The 13,152-nt window shown below is 43.7% G+C and overlaps 1 protein-coding gene across 4 annotated transcripts in view; it reads right to left on the bottom strand.

Annotated features, from left to right (window-relative positions):
* Window positions 1-11,676, bottom strand: part of Phf8 (PHD finger protein 8) — a 116,149-nt gene extending 104,473 nt beyond the window's left edge. For 2 of the 4 annotated variants that reach the window (XM_017802356.2, XM_029554365.1), the window contains exons 1-2: window positions 10,946-11,177; window positions 9,776-9,943 (exon numbers count right to left, since the gene is read on the bottom strand). In XM_017802356.2, the coding sequence (XP_017657845.1) occupies window positions 9,776-9,873 (98 nt within the window). In that variant the 5' untranslated portion in view covers window positions 9,874-9,943; window positions 10,946-11,177. Of the gene's footprint in view, window positions 1-9,775; window positions 9,944-10,658; window positions 10,676-10,945; window positions 11,178-11,215 lie in introns of those variants that run through there. The other 2 variants (XM_008849685.2, XM_029554363.1) reach the window with 2 other exon arrangements.
* Between the last annotated feature and the right edge of the window lie 1,476 nt (window positions 11,677-13,152).

The raw sequence follows: 13,152 nt of genomic DNA, 5'->3' as shown, positions 1-13,152 counted from the left end.
GAAGGGAGGGAAGGAGGAGGGAGTACACAAAGTTGTCAGAAAAAAGTGATGGGGAGATATGGGAGGTGTTGGAGGGGAGGGAGTGGGTGAGGATTTGATCAAATACCTTATATGCATGTATGAAATTCTCAATAAAGTTTAAAAAAAATAAAAATGAAATCTCAAAAAAGAAAAAAAACAAAGAAAAAACACAGCTAACAATCATCTGTTACTCCAATTCCAGGGAATTCAATACCCTCTTCTGGCATCTTCAGGCATTACATGCATGTATTGCACCTACACACATCCAGGCAAACACTCATACACATAAAATAATAAAAATAAATTTTACAAACTTTTATTCATTGTTTTTATTTTTTATGTGTATGAGCGTATTGCCTGCCTGCATGTATCTAAGTGTACCCGTGTCATGCAACAGAGGTCAGAAGAGGATGTCAGATCTTCCAGAAATGGAGTTATGGACCCTTGTCAGCCATTGTGTGGGTACTAATTGTACTTGAGTTACAAAAAAAGATGAAGAACAGATGATGATGATAACGATATGAAGTTGGGAAAGGGTTGGGGGATCCAGGAGAAGCTGGAGGGAGAAATGGGGGAGGTTATGATCATGTATGAAATTAACAAAGAAAGAACTCTTATGATCAAATTTAGTTTAAATAATAATATCCCCCCCTCAAAAAAAGGAATTCCAAGCAAAGAAAAATTGGGATCATAAACTTAGTCAAAAGTCTGTGGAGGAGCGAGGCGTGGTGGAGCATGCCTTTTATCTCAGCACTTAGGAGGCAGAGACAGGCAGATCTCTGAGATTGAGGACACCCTGGTCTAAACAGGGAATTCCAGGCCAGCTAGGGCTACAGGAGGACCCTGTCTCAAAAAAACAAAAAGCTTACAGAGGGAGATGACAGGCCCTAGTGAGGAAGCTACTACTATTTTGCAAAATAGAGATGATGTACCTATCAAACTGCCTTCTAAATTAACTGTTAATGCCCGTAGAATAATGCTGCTCTCAGGTCTGGTCAGAGAAGCTTCTCTTTGCAATGGTCAGCAGTGAATAGAAAGACTCATAAGTGGTCAGGCCAAGTACAGGGAATAAATGACTGTTGAATGCCCAGCCATAAATGGGACATCTATACATCACTCCCCTCCAAGGCTCAGGGAACATCTCAGAAAGGGCTAAAAGAAAATGTAAGAGCTCAAGGCAGGTTGGGGAGCCATCTGGAATGCTGACTTCTGGGTATGACATAACTGTTGCACTCTTGAACTTACAGTAGTTGTGATTACTAGCATAAGATTTGCACAAGGTTGGGCCCACCAACATTCTGTCATGAAAATGGGAGGGGTTCATGAGGTTCTACCCTTCCCTAGGGATTTACCAGCAGTTAATGTTGATTGGGGAGGGAGAGACATTTTCTTCAGTGGTATAGCCATTGGTAAACTGCCTGTGGTCCTGTAAATAATCCCACACCTATGCTCCCTATGCTCACGTAAGCACCCTTAACTAAACTCACTGGGTTATTTTAAACAGGCATGAAGGTAGAATGAAGGGAAACTGGGAAGAGGAAGATCACTGGGAAGTAGACAAGAGAGGTTAATAGGGTGTGGATATAATCAAAATACATGTCAGACTGGTGAGATGGCTTAGTGGGTAGAAGTGCTTACTGCACAAGTCTGAGGAGCCAAGTTCAATCCCTGGAGCCTACATTTAAAAAAACATGACATTTATAAATAAATAAATGTTGACCATATTAAAAATTAAATTTAAAAACAGTTTTTAAAAAGCCAGAAGCAATGGTGCACATCTGTAAACCCAGCACTCCTAACAGGAAGATGGGAGGTGGAAAAGTGAGAATCACCCTGAAGCTCGAGGCCAGCTAGCCTGGAGTAGCAGGACAGTGGAAACAAGAGACTGCCTCTTGGCAGGGTGGAAGGGAGGAACCAACTCCTGAAACGTTGTCCTCATAGCTGGACGTGGTGGCACCTTAATCCCAGCACTCAGGAGAAAGGGGCAGGCAGATCTCTGTGAGTTCAAGGCCAGCCTGGTCTACATAAAGAAGTCTAGGCCATCTAGGGCTACATAGTGGGACCCTGTCTCAAAAAAAAAGAGAGGAAACATTGTCCCCTGACCTATACACATGCCATGGCACATGTGCATCCACACCTACACCCCCTCTGTACCCACAACAAATAAACAATTTCTTAAAAGAAAATGTCCTGGATGGGTGCCATGGGGCACACCTTTAATACCAGCACTTGGGAGGCAGAGACAGGCAGATCTCTGTGAGTTCAAGGCCAGCCTGGTCTGCATAGTGAGTTCCAGGCCAGCTGGGGCTACAGAGAGACCCTGTCTCAAAAAGACCAAAAAACAAAACAAAAAAAAATGTCCTAATGAAAACTATTATTATGTATATATGCTAATAAAAAGCAAAAAACAGTATCTATAACCATTTTTATTTAAATCATCATAAGCAATATCAGGGAAATGAGGCCTCACAGAGATAAAACCTTTTGCTAATAAATAAGTCATAATTTTAATCCATATCTGAAATCAAGAGTCCTTTCCACTAGAATACAGGATTTTGTTTATTTGTTTGTTTGTTTCAGACAGGGTCTCCCTGTAGCCCCAGTTGGCCTGGAACTCACAATGTAGACCAGGCTGGCTCAAATCTCACAGAGATCCACCTGCCTCTGCCTCGTGCTGCAGTTAAATGCATGCCTGGCAAATTTTTATATTTAATGTATGATTTGGAGTGTCTACGAAGTACAAAATTCTTAACTACAACTATCTCCTTGGGATGTATCAACCAATACTTCTTTTATGAACAGGACAACCGTAAAGGCATAGGGTTTTGCCAAAACTCCAGACATTAATAAATGTTTGCCAACTACTTCTCCCAACCAGTGTACAGCAATGATTCTCAGGGTGCACCAGAGTCATCTATTGGTTAAAATAAAGATTGTTAAGCCTTAGGTCTCAGCAATTTTAACTTTTAATTTCTATGTATAAGTGTATTGCCTGTATGTGTGCAAGTGTACCCAAAACAGCTGGGCCTTGTGGCCCACGTCTTTAATCTTAGCACTTGGGAGGCAGAGGCAAATGGATCTCTGTGAGTTCAAGGCCAGCCTGATCTACATAGTGAGTTCCATAACAGCTGGGGCTAGAGAGACCCTGTCTCAAAAAGACCAAAAAAAAAAAAAAAAGTAAGTACACCCATGTCATGCAATGCCCTTGGAGGTCAGAAGAGAGCTGGGAATCGAACCCGGGTCCTCTGCAGGAGCAATCAGTGCTCTTAACTGCTGGGCCATCTCTCCAGCCCCTGGTCTCAACAATTTTATTTTTAGCTTATCTAAGTATGTGATTATTCTCCAACATATAGGTTTCTGGTCTTTGCTGCCTTCTGCATAAGCATTCCTTCTGTTATTGAAGCATTATTTTTCCCCCTTACATCTTATGTAATTACTTTTCTTTTTTTCAATTTTTTATTGAATTTTTGTGTAACTCATACAGAACATCTCAATCAATCTTAATCATTTTTATGGCCCCTTCCCTACTGGTACCCTCCCATAGCTCCCCCACTGGAATTCATACATTCTGTCATTTGTGTTAAGGCCTGTTATGTCAAGCTAGTTGGTCTCAACAATTTTTAACAAATTCCCAGTTGATGTACCACACTTTGAGAACAACTAGTGTACAGTAATGATGTTATCTCATCTATTCCCCAATATCAGAAATTATCACACTACACATAATAGGAAGGAACTGGTAATGTTTTAAATCTATGGTTCTCAAAGGTGGGCCTAATTTACCTACTTTATCATAAACTGAGGCTATCTTGCTTTTTAAAAGATCTTCCAAATGATTCTGATGCATACTAAAATTTCAGAAGCACTGCTCTATAAATCAGAGTGTTTTAAAAAGCTCAGTCTTCTTAAAGGATGAATAAAACTATTCCATATTTTTTTCTAATTTTGAGAACACAGGGTCTAGAATCAGATAATTTGAAATTCAAACCCATACTTCAAAAGTCACTTAACCTCCATGAGATCCAGATTCTTATCTCAGTAAAATGGCGGAGTTGGCTTCCTTCCTATAACCATCTCCAAGTAGCAACTTGGTATTACTCACCGTAATCCCTAACTTGGACTTTAAAAAAAATCAGAGATGTGAATATATTTCTATTATCTCCAGGTATCTGCAGACTTAAAATCTGCAGGATTGGGGCTGAAAAGATGGGTCCTCAAGATCCAAGCACCCAGATAAAAAGTCAGGCGTAGCAGCATATGTGCCTATAACCCCAGCATTGTGAGGTGTGAAAGCAGGAAATCACTGGGGCTTGCTTGCTGTCTACCAGTTTGGCTCCAGGTTCAGTGAGAGACTCTCTCACGGATACAAGATTGAGAGTGATAGAACAGGCTATCTAATGTCCTCCTCTGCCCTCTGGGCTCATACACCACACAAATACATCACACTCACACATACACACACACACACACACACACACGCATATACTCTCTCAAACACGTACACAAAAAGGGTTTGTGGGATTTGACTATTATGAGCAATCATGAAAAGTCCACAATATTTAGTGATTTTTCAGTTATGCTAAAGTAAAAACTTAAACAGAGCATAGTAAGCATGGAGAGAAACAGAGAGAGGGAGGGAGGGAGAGGGAGAGAGGGAGGGGGAGAGAGAAAGAGAGAGACAGAGACAGAGACAGAGAGAGACAGAGGCACTAAGTAAGCAAGAGCAGCCACCCACTAAGGATCTCATTTTCAGATAGCTTCCTTGTTCTCTGGCAGCCCACAGAAAGAAGCAGAAGAGTTGAAAAAAACTGTATCAGAGTGTACAAAGAAAAACAGAACATACCATGGAAATGGTGGTGCACGCCTGTATTCCCCGCACTTGGGAGGCAGAGGCAGGCGTATCTCTGTGACTTCCAGGCCAGCTGGGGCTACAGGGAGACCTGTTTCAAAAAGACCAAAAAAAAAAAAAAAAAGAGAGACCTGATCCATAAACACATAAACATTTGCAAATTTAAAATTCTTTTTTTTCAAGCCGGGCGTGGTGACATACACCTTTAATCCCAGCACTCGGGAGTCAGAGGCAGGCAGATTGTTGTGAGTGTGAGTTCAAGGCCAGCCTGATCTACATAGTGAGTTCAGGTCAGCTGGACTACAGGGAGACCCTGTCTCAAAAAAAAAACAAAAAAATTTTTTCTCTTTTTTTTTTTTGGTCTTTTTAGCCTCAACTAGCCTGTTGACCAGGCTAACCTTGAACTCACAGAGATCCGCCTGCCTCTGCCTCCCAAGCGCTGAGATCAAAGGGTTCGAACCACCACACCTGGCCCCACACCTGGCTACAAATTTAAAATTCTTATCTCAGTGTTCATTCTTATAAATATCACATGTCCACTGTGCAAAGTATTCACTATAGTCATATTTTCTTTCTTTTGACCAACACTCATATCAAGGTACAAAAACCTTCCCAGAACCCCCAGGTTTTATCACCTCACATTATTTGTAATATAAAACAGTATAAATAATGTAAGTGTACAACCATAAAGAAAATGACCAAGTAACTGGTGACAAACATATACATAAAAAGGTATCAGGAAGCAGGTTTAGATGACTATTTAACAACCTGGCAAATATCCACATTAAAATGTTAGATATTAAAAAAAAAGTAGCCAGGAGTGGTGGCACACACCTTTAGTCCCAGCACTCGGGAAGCAGAGGCAGGCAGATCTCTGAGTTCAAGGCCAGCCTGGTCTACATAGTGAGTTCCAGGACAGCTGGGGCTACAGGGAGACCATGTCTCAAAAAGACCAAAAAAAAAAGTAAAAAGAAAACAAAAACAAAACACACATACATATACATACACACACACACACACATGCACACACACACTCAAATGTTAGGTATGAGAAAGGAGATTACAAAATTGTATTTATAATACAATTCCATCCTTTAAAAACATACGTTTCAGGTCAAAAGACAAGTTTTTTTTTTTTTTTTTTTTTTTTGAGACAGGGTCTCCCTGTAGCCCCAGCTGTCCTGGAACTCACTATGTAGACCAGGCTGGCCTTGAACTCACAGAGATCTGCCTGCCTCTGCCTCCCGAGTGCTGGGATTAAAGGCGCACGCCACCGCCCCCAGCAAAAGACAAGTTAATACAACAAAAAAATTTAACAATGAACTGTGCCAGATAGACTCATACATGACTTTTTTTCCTTCTATACTTTTTCTGTATTTTCTACAATGAACATGTCTCACCTATACAATCAGGAAGAAAAACTTAAACTTTTTTTTTTGCCCAGGCTGGCCTTGAACTCCAAATTAGCTGTGATTATAGGCCTGTACCACCAGACCACCAGGCCTAGCTTAAAAGTTTTTTTTCTTAAAACTGGGTTGAAACTAATGAGATGGCTCAGTGGGTAAAGGTCCTGCCACCAACCAAGTCTGGCAACTTGAATTCAATCCCTGGGACATATATGATAGGGTTTTGGGGGTTTTTTTTGTTTTTTTTTTTTTTTTGAGATAGGGTCTCTCTGTAGCCCTAGCTGGCCTTGAACTCCCAGAGATCTGCCTGCCTCTGCCTCCAGAGTACTGGGATCAAAGACATGCGCCACCACACCCAGCCTGAATCTTTAAAGTTGTCTATGTGTGTGTGTTTTATTTACAAATACATAAATGTAATTTGGGGGGAGATGACTCAGTGGGTAAAAGCACTTGCTGTGAAAGCAAGAAGACCTGAGTTCAAATTCCCAGAACTGACATAAAAGCTGGGCATGGCTACAAGTGCATGTACTCTCAGCCTGCTAGGTGAGAAACATACAGGTGAATCCCTGGATCTTACCAGCCAGCCAGCCTAGCCAAAATGGTGCCCTTCAGGGTCAATGAAAGGCTCTGTTTCAAGAAATAAGGTGGAAAGCGATAGAGGAAGACACCTGACATCTTCTTCTGGCCTCTGCATGTGTGTGTGTGTGTGTGTGTGTGTGTGTGTGTGTGTGTTCGATTCCCAGAACACAAGTACAAAGCATGGAGCACATGTAATCCCAGTACTGAGAAGGCAGAGAAAGGCAGATCCCTGGGGTTCTCTGCCCAGCCAGCCTCGCCTACCTATCAAGTACCAGGCCATTGAGACACTGTATCAAAAAAAAAAAAAAAACAGGGTGGATGTCTCCAGAGAAATGACACTTGAGGTTGAACTCTGTCCTCTACATACATACATACATACACACACACACACACACACACACACACACACACACAAACACACACATATATGTGCACCACTCACATATACAGATACCAGAAAAAAAAAATCTTTCAGACTTGGATATTGATAAAAGAATTTATGGAAAGTCCCTATCAGAGTCTGAGACAAAGTACTTAGAAAGCATTCATTCCTATTCTCTGTTCCCCATGTTTACAGGTCTGCATACTGTGAGCAGAAGCTCTTTCCCCAGATATGAACTTATACACTTCCTATACAATCCAAACTAAGGGTCATAAAGCAATAGCTTTTTTCATGAAGACTCATTCATTTATTCAAAAATATACTCAACATGTATTGCATATTTAGCATTGAACCAGATTTTGGGAATACTAAAAATAAAAAGATGCTATCTCTACCCTCAGGAAGCTCTGGCTAATGAGTTACACCAACATAAATAACTATAGCATGAAATAATTTTTTTTGAGACAAAGTCTCCCTGTAACCCCAGCTGGCCTAGAACTCACTATGCAGACCAATCCGACATAGATCTGCCTGCCTCTGCCTCCAGAGTGCTGGGATTAAAGGTGTGAGCCAACACACACAGCTTGAAATCATTATTTTTTAATAAGGATGCACACAAGTTACATAGGAACTCAGAGAAGTCTTCTATGAGTTGTGCAAGGGGAGACCATCAAAGGGAGTAATAAATAGCATGTGCAAAGACAAAGAAGCATAAAAGAGGACAGTTTCCAAGAACAATAGGTAAAATTCAGCTTTGCTAGGACATTAAAAAACAAGGGCAGCCTGCTGGGTGTGATGGCACATGCCTTTAATCCCAGCACTCAAGAGGCAAAGGCAGATGAATGTCAAGGCCACCCTGATCTACATATAGCATTTCAGGCCAGTCAGGGCTACATAGTGAGACCTTTTTTTTTCTTAAAAAAAAAAGGGGGGGGGGATAGCAGGAGATAAGAGTAAATAAGTAGATCACAAAGGTCTGTCACAGAAAAAAAAGACTAAATTTTATCCTGTAGAGGAACCACTGAGAGAATTTAAGCTAAGGAGTGACTGGATCAGCAGTACCAAAGATAACCAGGAATACTGGAAGACTTCTTTTTGCATGTATGATTCTAGGGCTTGAGTTTGAGGCCTCATACATGCTAGGCAAGAACTCTATCACTAAGTTACATCCCAAGCCCTTTGTATTTTTATTTGAGACAGAGTCTTGCTAAGTTGCCCATGCTGGCCTTGAACATGAGATCATCTGCCTCAGCCTCCCAAGTATCACTATAGATTAGATAGGACTGACATAAAGTAGCTGGAAATAGGTGTGTGCCACTGTGCCTGGCTGCGAAAATTATGTTTTTTTTAAAGACAATATCTCATGTATCCCAAGCTGACCTGAACTCTCACTATGACACTGCCAAGTACTGAGATTTCAGGTATACACCACCACACCCAGTTTATACAGTGGTGGGAATTGAACCTAGGGCTTCTTGCATGTTAGGTAAACACTTTACCAACTGAGCTACATCCCCAACCCTTCAGAAAGACATCTTAATCACCATTTATTTCCAAAGCAAAGGAAAAGGCCTTACCCCCAAATCTATCCCCTCTTAAAATAAGGCAGTTAACAGAACTCTATACCAAGCACACAATAAATAATCAGTAAAGATCAACTAAATGTGAATCTGGATGTGTTGCATCAGGACCGTCTCCACTTAGTTCAGGACTTTGGCAACAGTAATACTTTGATTTTGAGTATGACAATAGGAACAGCTCCTATGGAAGGGACTACTGAGAACTGAAAATTCTAGAATCTAACACACAGCAGGAGAAGGGTAGCATATACTGTTTTTATTAGACACCAGTGTACAAATTCCCCCAATGATAGAATAATATTATAGTTTTATTACACACACTAACCTCTCTGGAATCCTGGATAACAGGTGCTTGTCACACACATAATAGTGGTTTTTACTCCCATTGTTTTACCCAATATCCTTTTAAATTAAATTTAGTTGGATGGTTTTTCAGACAGCATAGAAATAAAATACTATTCCATTTCTGCCTCCATTTATTGCAAGCATGCAAGCTGCTTTACAGCCAAGAAGGTATTTAAATGAGGCTCACAGAAGCAAAGCAATTTGTCCAAGGCCACTGATAGTGAGTTACAAAGAAATCCATGTTCTTGGACTCAAGATAACTCAGAAATGCAGTACTGCCTCCCCCAAAGCCAGGAGATGAGGCAAAACACAACTGCAAGAATACAAAACTGACACTTTTGTAACTAGAAATCAAATACACATACGAATTTTCAAAATAAAAGTACACACAGGGAAACAGAAAGAGAGGAAACCAGAGACCAATATCAGCTAGGCCCTGGTCTGCCGGAAGGGATGGGAAAACCTGGGTCTGGTGGTGGGGAGCTGAAAGTAAATTGGGGAAAGGGGCTAGAAGGACCAGGAGTCAAAAAACAGGGCTGAGAAAAGGACAGCAAGTGAATACACAATACAGCTGGCCAGTGCACCCTGACCAGCCTGGCCTGCCCTTTCTTACCTGCCGTGAAACCAGTCCTGGCACATGTCACACTCGATCATGAAGCGGGTCACATCATAAGGCAGTCGGCAGAGGCAATACACGGGCACCGAGGCCATCTTCAGGGGGGGTTGGAGTGGTCTGCGGCGGGCCAGGTTTGTGGTCGGAAGGCGGCAGCAAGCGCCCTCCCTGGACGATGGCAGAGCACAAACACTTTTCACAAAGTGAACCAGGTCCGGGTTTCCGTAGCGTCCCAGGCCCCGCCCCCACCGCCACCCGCTGGGTACCAATCTTCACCTCAGAAATGGGGAGTCTCCAGGCGGGGACGCCACAACAGCCGGTGCCGGCGTCCGGCACCAGCGGAGAAGGTCCACCCGCCCTTTAGAATTTCTTTCACTTGGAAAGAACAGAAAGAACGTTCCGCGCTCTGCTCAGCTTCGCTCGGCCTTCCAAACGCCTCCCCCCCTCACCGCACCCACCCACTCCCACCTTCTCTGGCCCTCAAGTCAGTGACAACTTCTTTCCGGGTTTCATGTAAATATCTGAAGCCCTTCGGGAAGCTTTCTGTAATCCCTCACTGAACCCTCTTCCCTGCTGGCCTCTGGCTTCGCAGGCTCCCTGTATTATGACGCAAACCACGGCATAAAGAATGAGGCTGGGGGGGGGGGCTCAGGAAGAGAACCTCTGAACCCTCTGAACCCCCAAACAGGAGGAACCAAAGATGGGGAAAACCCTGCGAGTCTGCTCAGGCTACTCCAAAACTGCACGAGAGCCTTGAGGAACAAGGCAAACGACTAGGCACCCAACTCAAATCACAGTTGTGGGGCTGCCTTCGCAGAGTTCAAGGGATTCCTTTCGTCATTTTCAACAGCATTCCTTCCCTGCCCGTAAGGTGTTCCATTACCTTCCAAACCTAAATAAATCTCCATTTCGTCCTCTACTTCAAAGCTGACAGAGATCGCGTCGCACACCTGACACTAAAAAGGATCTCTTCCAAGCCCCAGGAAACTGACTAGAATTTTTCACACCCCTAAACTAAGCAAACATTGTTTTCACGGCTCCCAAATGGCAGGCATTTCCTTGCAGCCCCCTCGGACTCGCGAAGGGGCTCCTGTACCCCGCAGCTGCCAGAGATTTCATCTTTGACTCTAAAATTGACAAGAATATCCTGCTGTAGCCCCCCAAACTTACGAGGATCTCTTAGCGCCTCCCCGACTGACAGGAACCTTTTCACGCCCCAAACCTGACAAAATGTCCTCGGTCCCAAACCTACAGGGACCTCCTCATGCCCGAGGCTGCAGGGACCCCTCACGCCCGCGGAGCTGAGCCCCAGAGACTCGCCGGCGGCTGGACTCACTCCGGGGCAGCACCGCGCTTTGCAAAGCGGAGGCTCGCCCGGCAGTTCCGGCCCCAGAAGCACCGCGCGATGAATGCTGGGATTGTCACTGTAAAACTGCGAACCTTGCTCGCCTTCTCTAGAAGCACTCGCCGCGTCACGCAGTGTCTGTAGCCTGACGCTGCTTCAGGGTAGCGGTCTCCACAGAACTCCCCTCCGGTTCTCCCTTCTGGCCTACTAGAGACCGCAGCAGTCGAGGCCTAGTCCAGTGGCCGCGGGGCAAATCGGCTAGTGGCGTAGTCGTTGGGCAGGCAAGAACTAGCCTTCAGCAAACCAAGGAGGAATGAGATGAATCAGCCGCCAGGTCTGAAGAAGACGGCCCGAGAAGTCGCCAGAAGGAGCCCAATGGGCAGTGGTAGGAAATTTAAAGTGGTAGTCAATAAAGTTTATTCAAAATAACGAGGAAGTTGAGGCGGAGAGGGAAGGGGAAATATGGTAAATAGCTCCCATATTGAGAGTGGCGGAGTATCGTGAGGCAACTAGCCGACCGCCATCTTATGAGGACCGGGTACGGGAGGTGAACACAGTGGACTTCCGAACTGCAACCAGCTCCCGTGTGACGTCATCGGGGCGGGGCGACACCCTGAGAAAGGGGGGCGGTGCCCAGTAACCTTCGGATGCGCTCCTTTGGGCTGAGAGGCGGAGAAGCCTCCATCTTAGGCGAGGCAGGAGTTTAGCTCCATTTTGACTGGGTCCAGGACCCAGTTTGGGCAAACACTGTGTTAAGGAAATCTACCACCTTCCTCCTTCCTCTCTCCTAACACACAATGCTCCTCCCTAGTCTTCTCCTCCTATGAGAAGAGGTGAACTTGGTGACTCCAAATTGCAAAATTGATAGGTGGCCGCGGGGGCGGGCTTCAACCCGCTGAGAGGCGAAGTGCTCACCGCGGCTTCCATACACAGAACACATTTCAGCGGGTGGTGACCTTTTCTTTCCCACGCTTGGTATATCGTTTAATCTTCACTCCGTGAGATAGAATTTATGATTACCCCTAAATAAAGAAACAGGTTTAGAGACGGAAAGTGATTTGAGAGCCCGAAAATTGAACCCTGCACTTTTAGCTCCACGTTTTGTCGTCAGCCCTTCAGCGTAGTTCCTCTATTAAGGTGCCAACTTCCCAACCACTTCCAGGTTCTCTTCGCTGACCCTATTGGCTCAATTAAGTAAGGTGCAAATAAGAGTTCAGGGATTTCCATGTATCCATTCCAGGATTTTCTGACTACAGACTGGATGTATGGTGGAAAGGGACTTAAGAAATACACACCCTCAGATGCCAAGGAGCTCAGAAAGTAACCGACTGTGACTAGTAATAATCAGATATATAGAGATTAGAAATGCATGTGCAAACACCTTAATGTCAGTTGCATTAAAAATGAATGTTTCTGTATGAAACTCCGTATTTTAATAATGAAATGGAGATCTTTGTAAAAGGTTAAAACCTCATTTAATTTTATGTCTTATAGGGTTTCCACTGAGTACAATATTGTATAACTGTAATAATTCAACTGTAAACCTAAAGATTTATAACCAATTCTGAAAAAGATGCATCTTAGCTCAGAAAATTGTTACTGAATATGTCAATGCTGTTGTAATGAAATGCTTCTTCTAAGTATGTGGGTATTAAATAAATAATTAGCTGGGAAAAAAAAAAGAAATGCACACCTGTATTTCAAGATGGCGCTGTTCTCACATTAAGGAAATAAGTCTTTTACTAGACCACTTTCCTAAAGGCTCTCACCACTTTATAAAAGAAAATGTGTTTTAAAAAAAATTTTAAGGGCCTGGCCTGGTTGTACACGCCTTTAATTCCAGCACTCGAGGGACAGAGGCAGGTGGATCTCTATGAGACAGAGGCCAGCCTGGTTTACAGAGCGATTTCCAGGCCAGCTGGGGCTACAGAGAAACCCTGTCTCCAAAGGGGGGGGGGGGGAAGGGGGGGGGGGGGGTCTACATCCATTTTCTGACAGGTGACACGGAAACAAAGGCAACAAAGACCCCCCG

Source organism: Nannospalax galili, unplaced genomic scaffold, assembly GCF_000622305.1.
Source record: "Nannospalax galili isolate Female #2095 unplaced genomic scaffold, S.galili_v1.0 scaffold225, whole genome shotgun sequence".
NCBI lineage: Eukaryota > Metazoa > Chordata > Mammalia > Rodentia > Spalacidae > Nannospalax > Nannospalax galili.
This window is presented reverse-complemented; position numbering and strand designations above follow the sequence as displayed.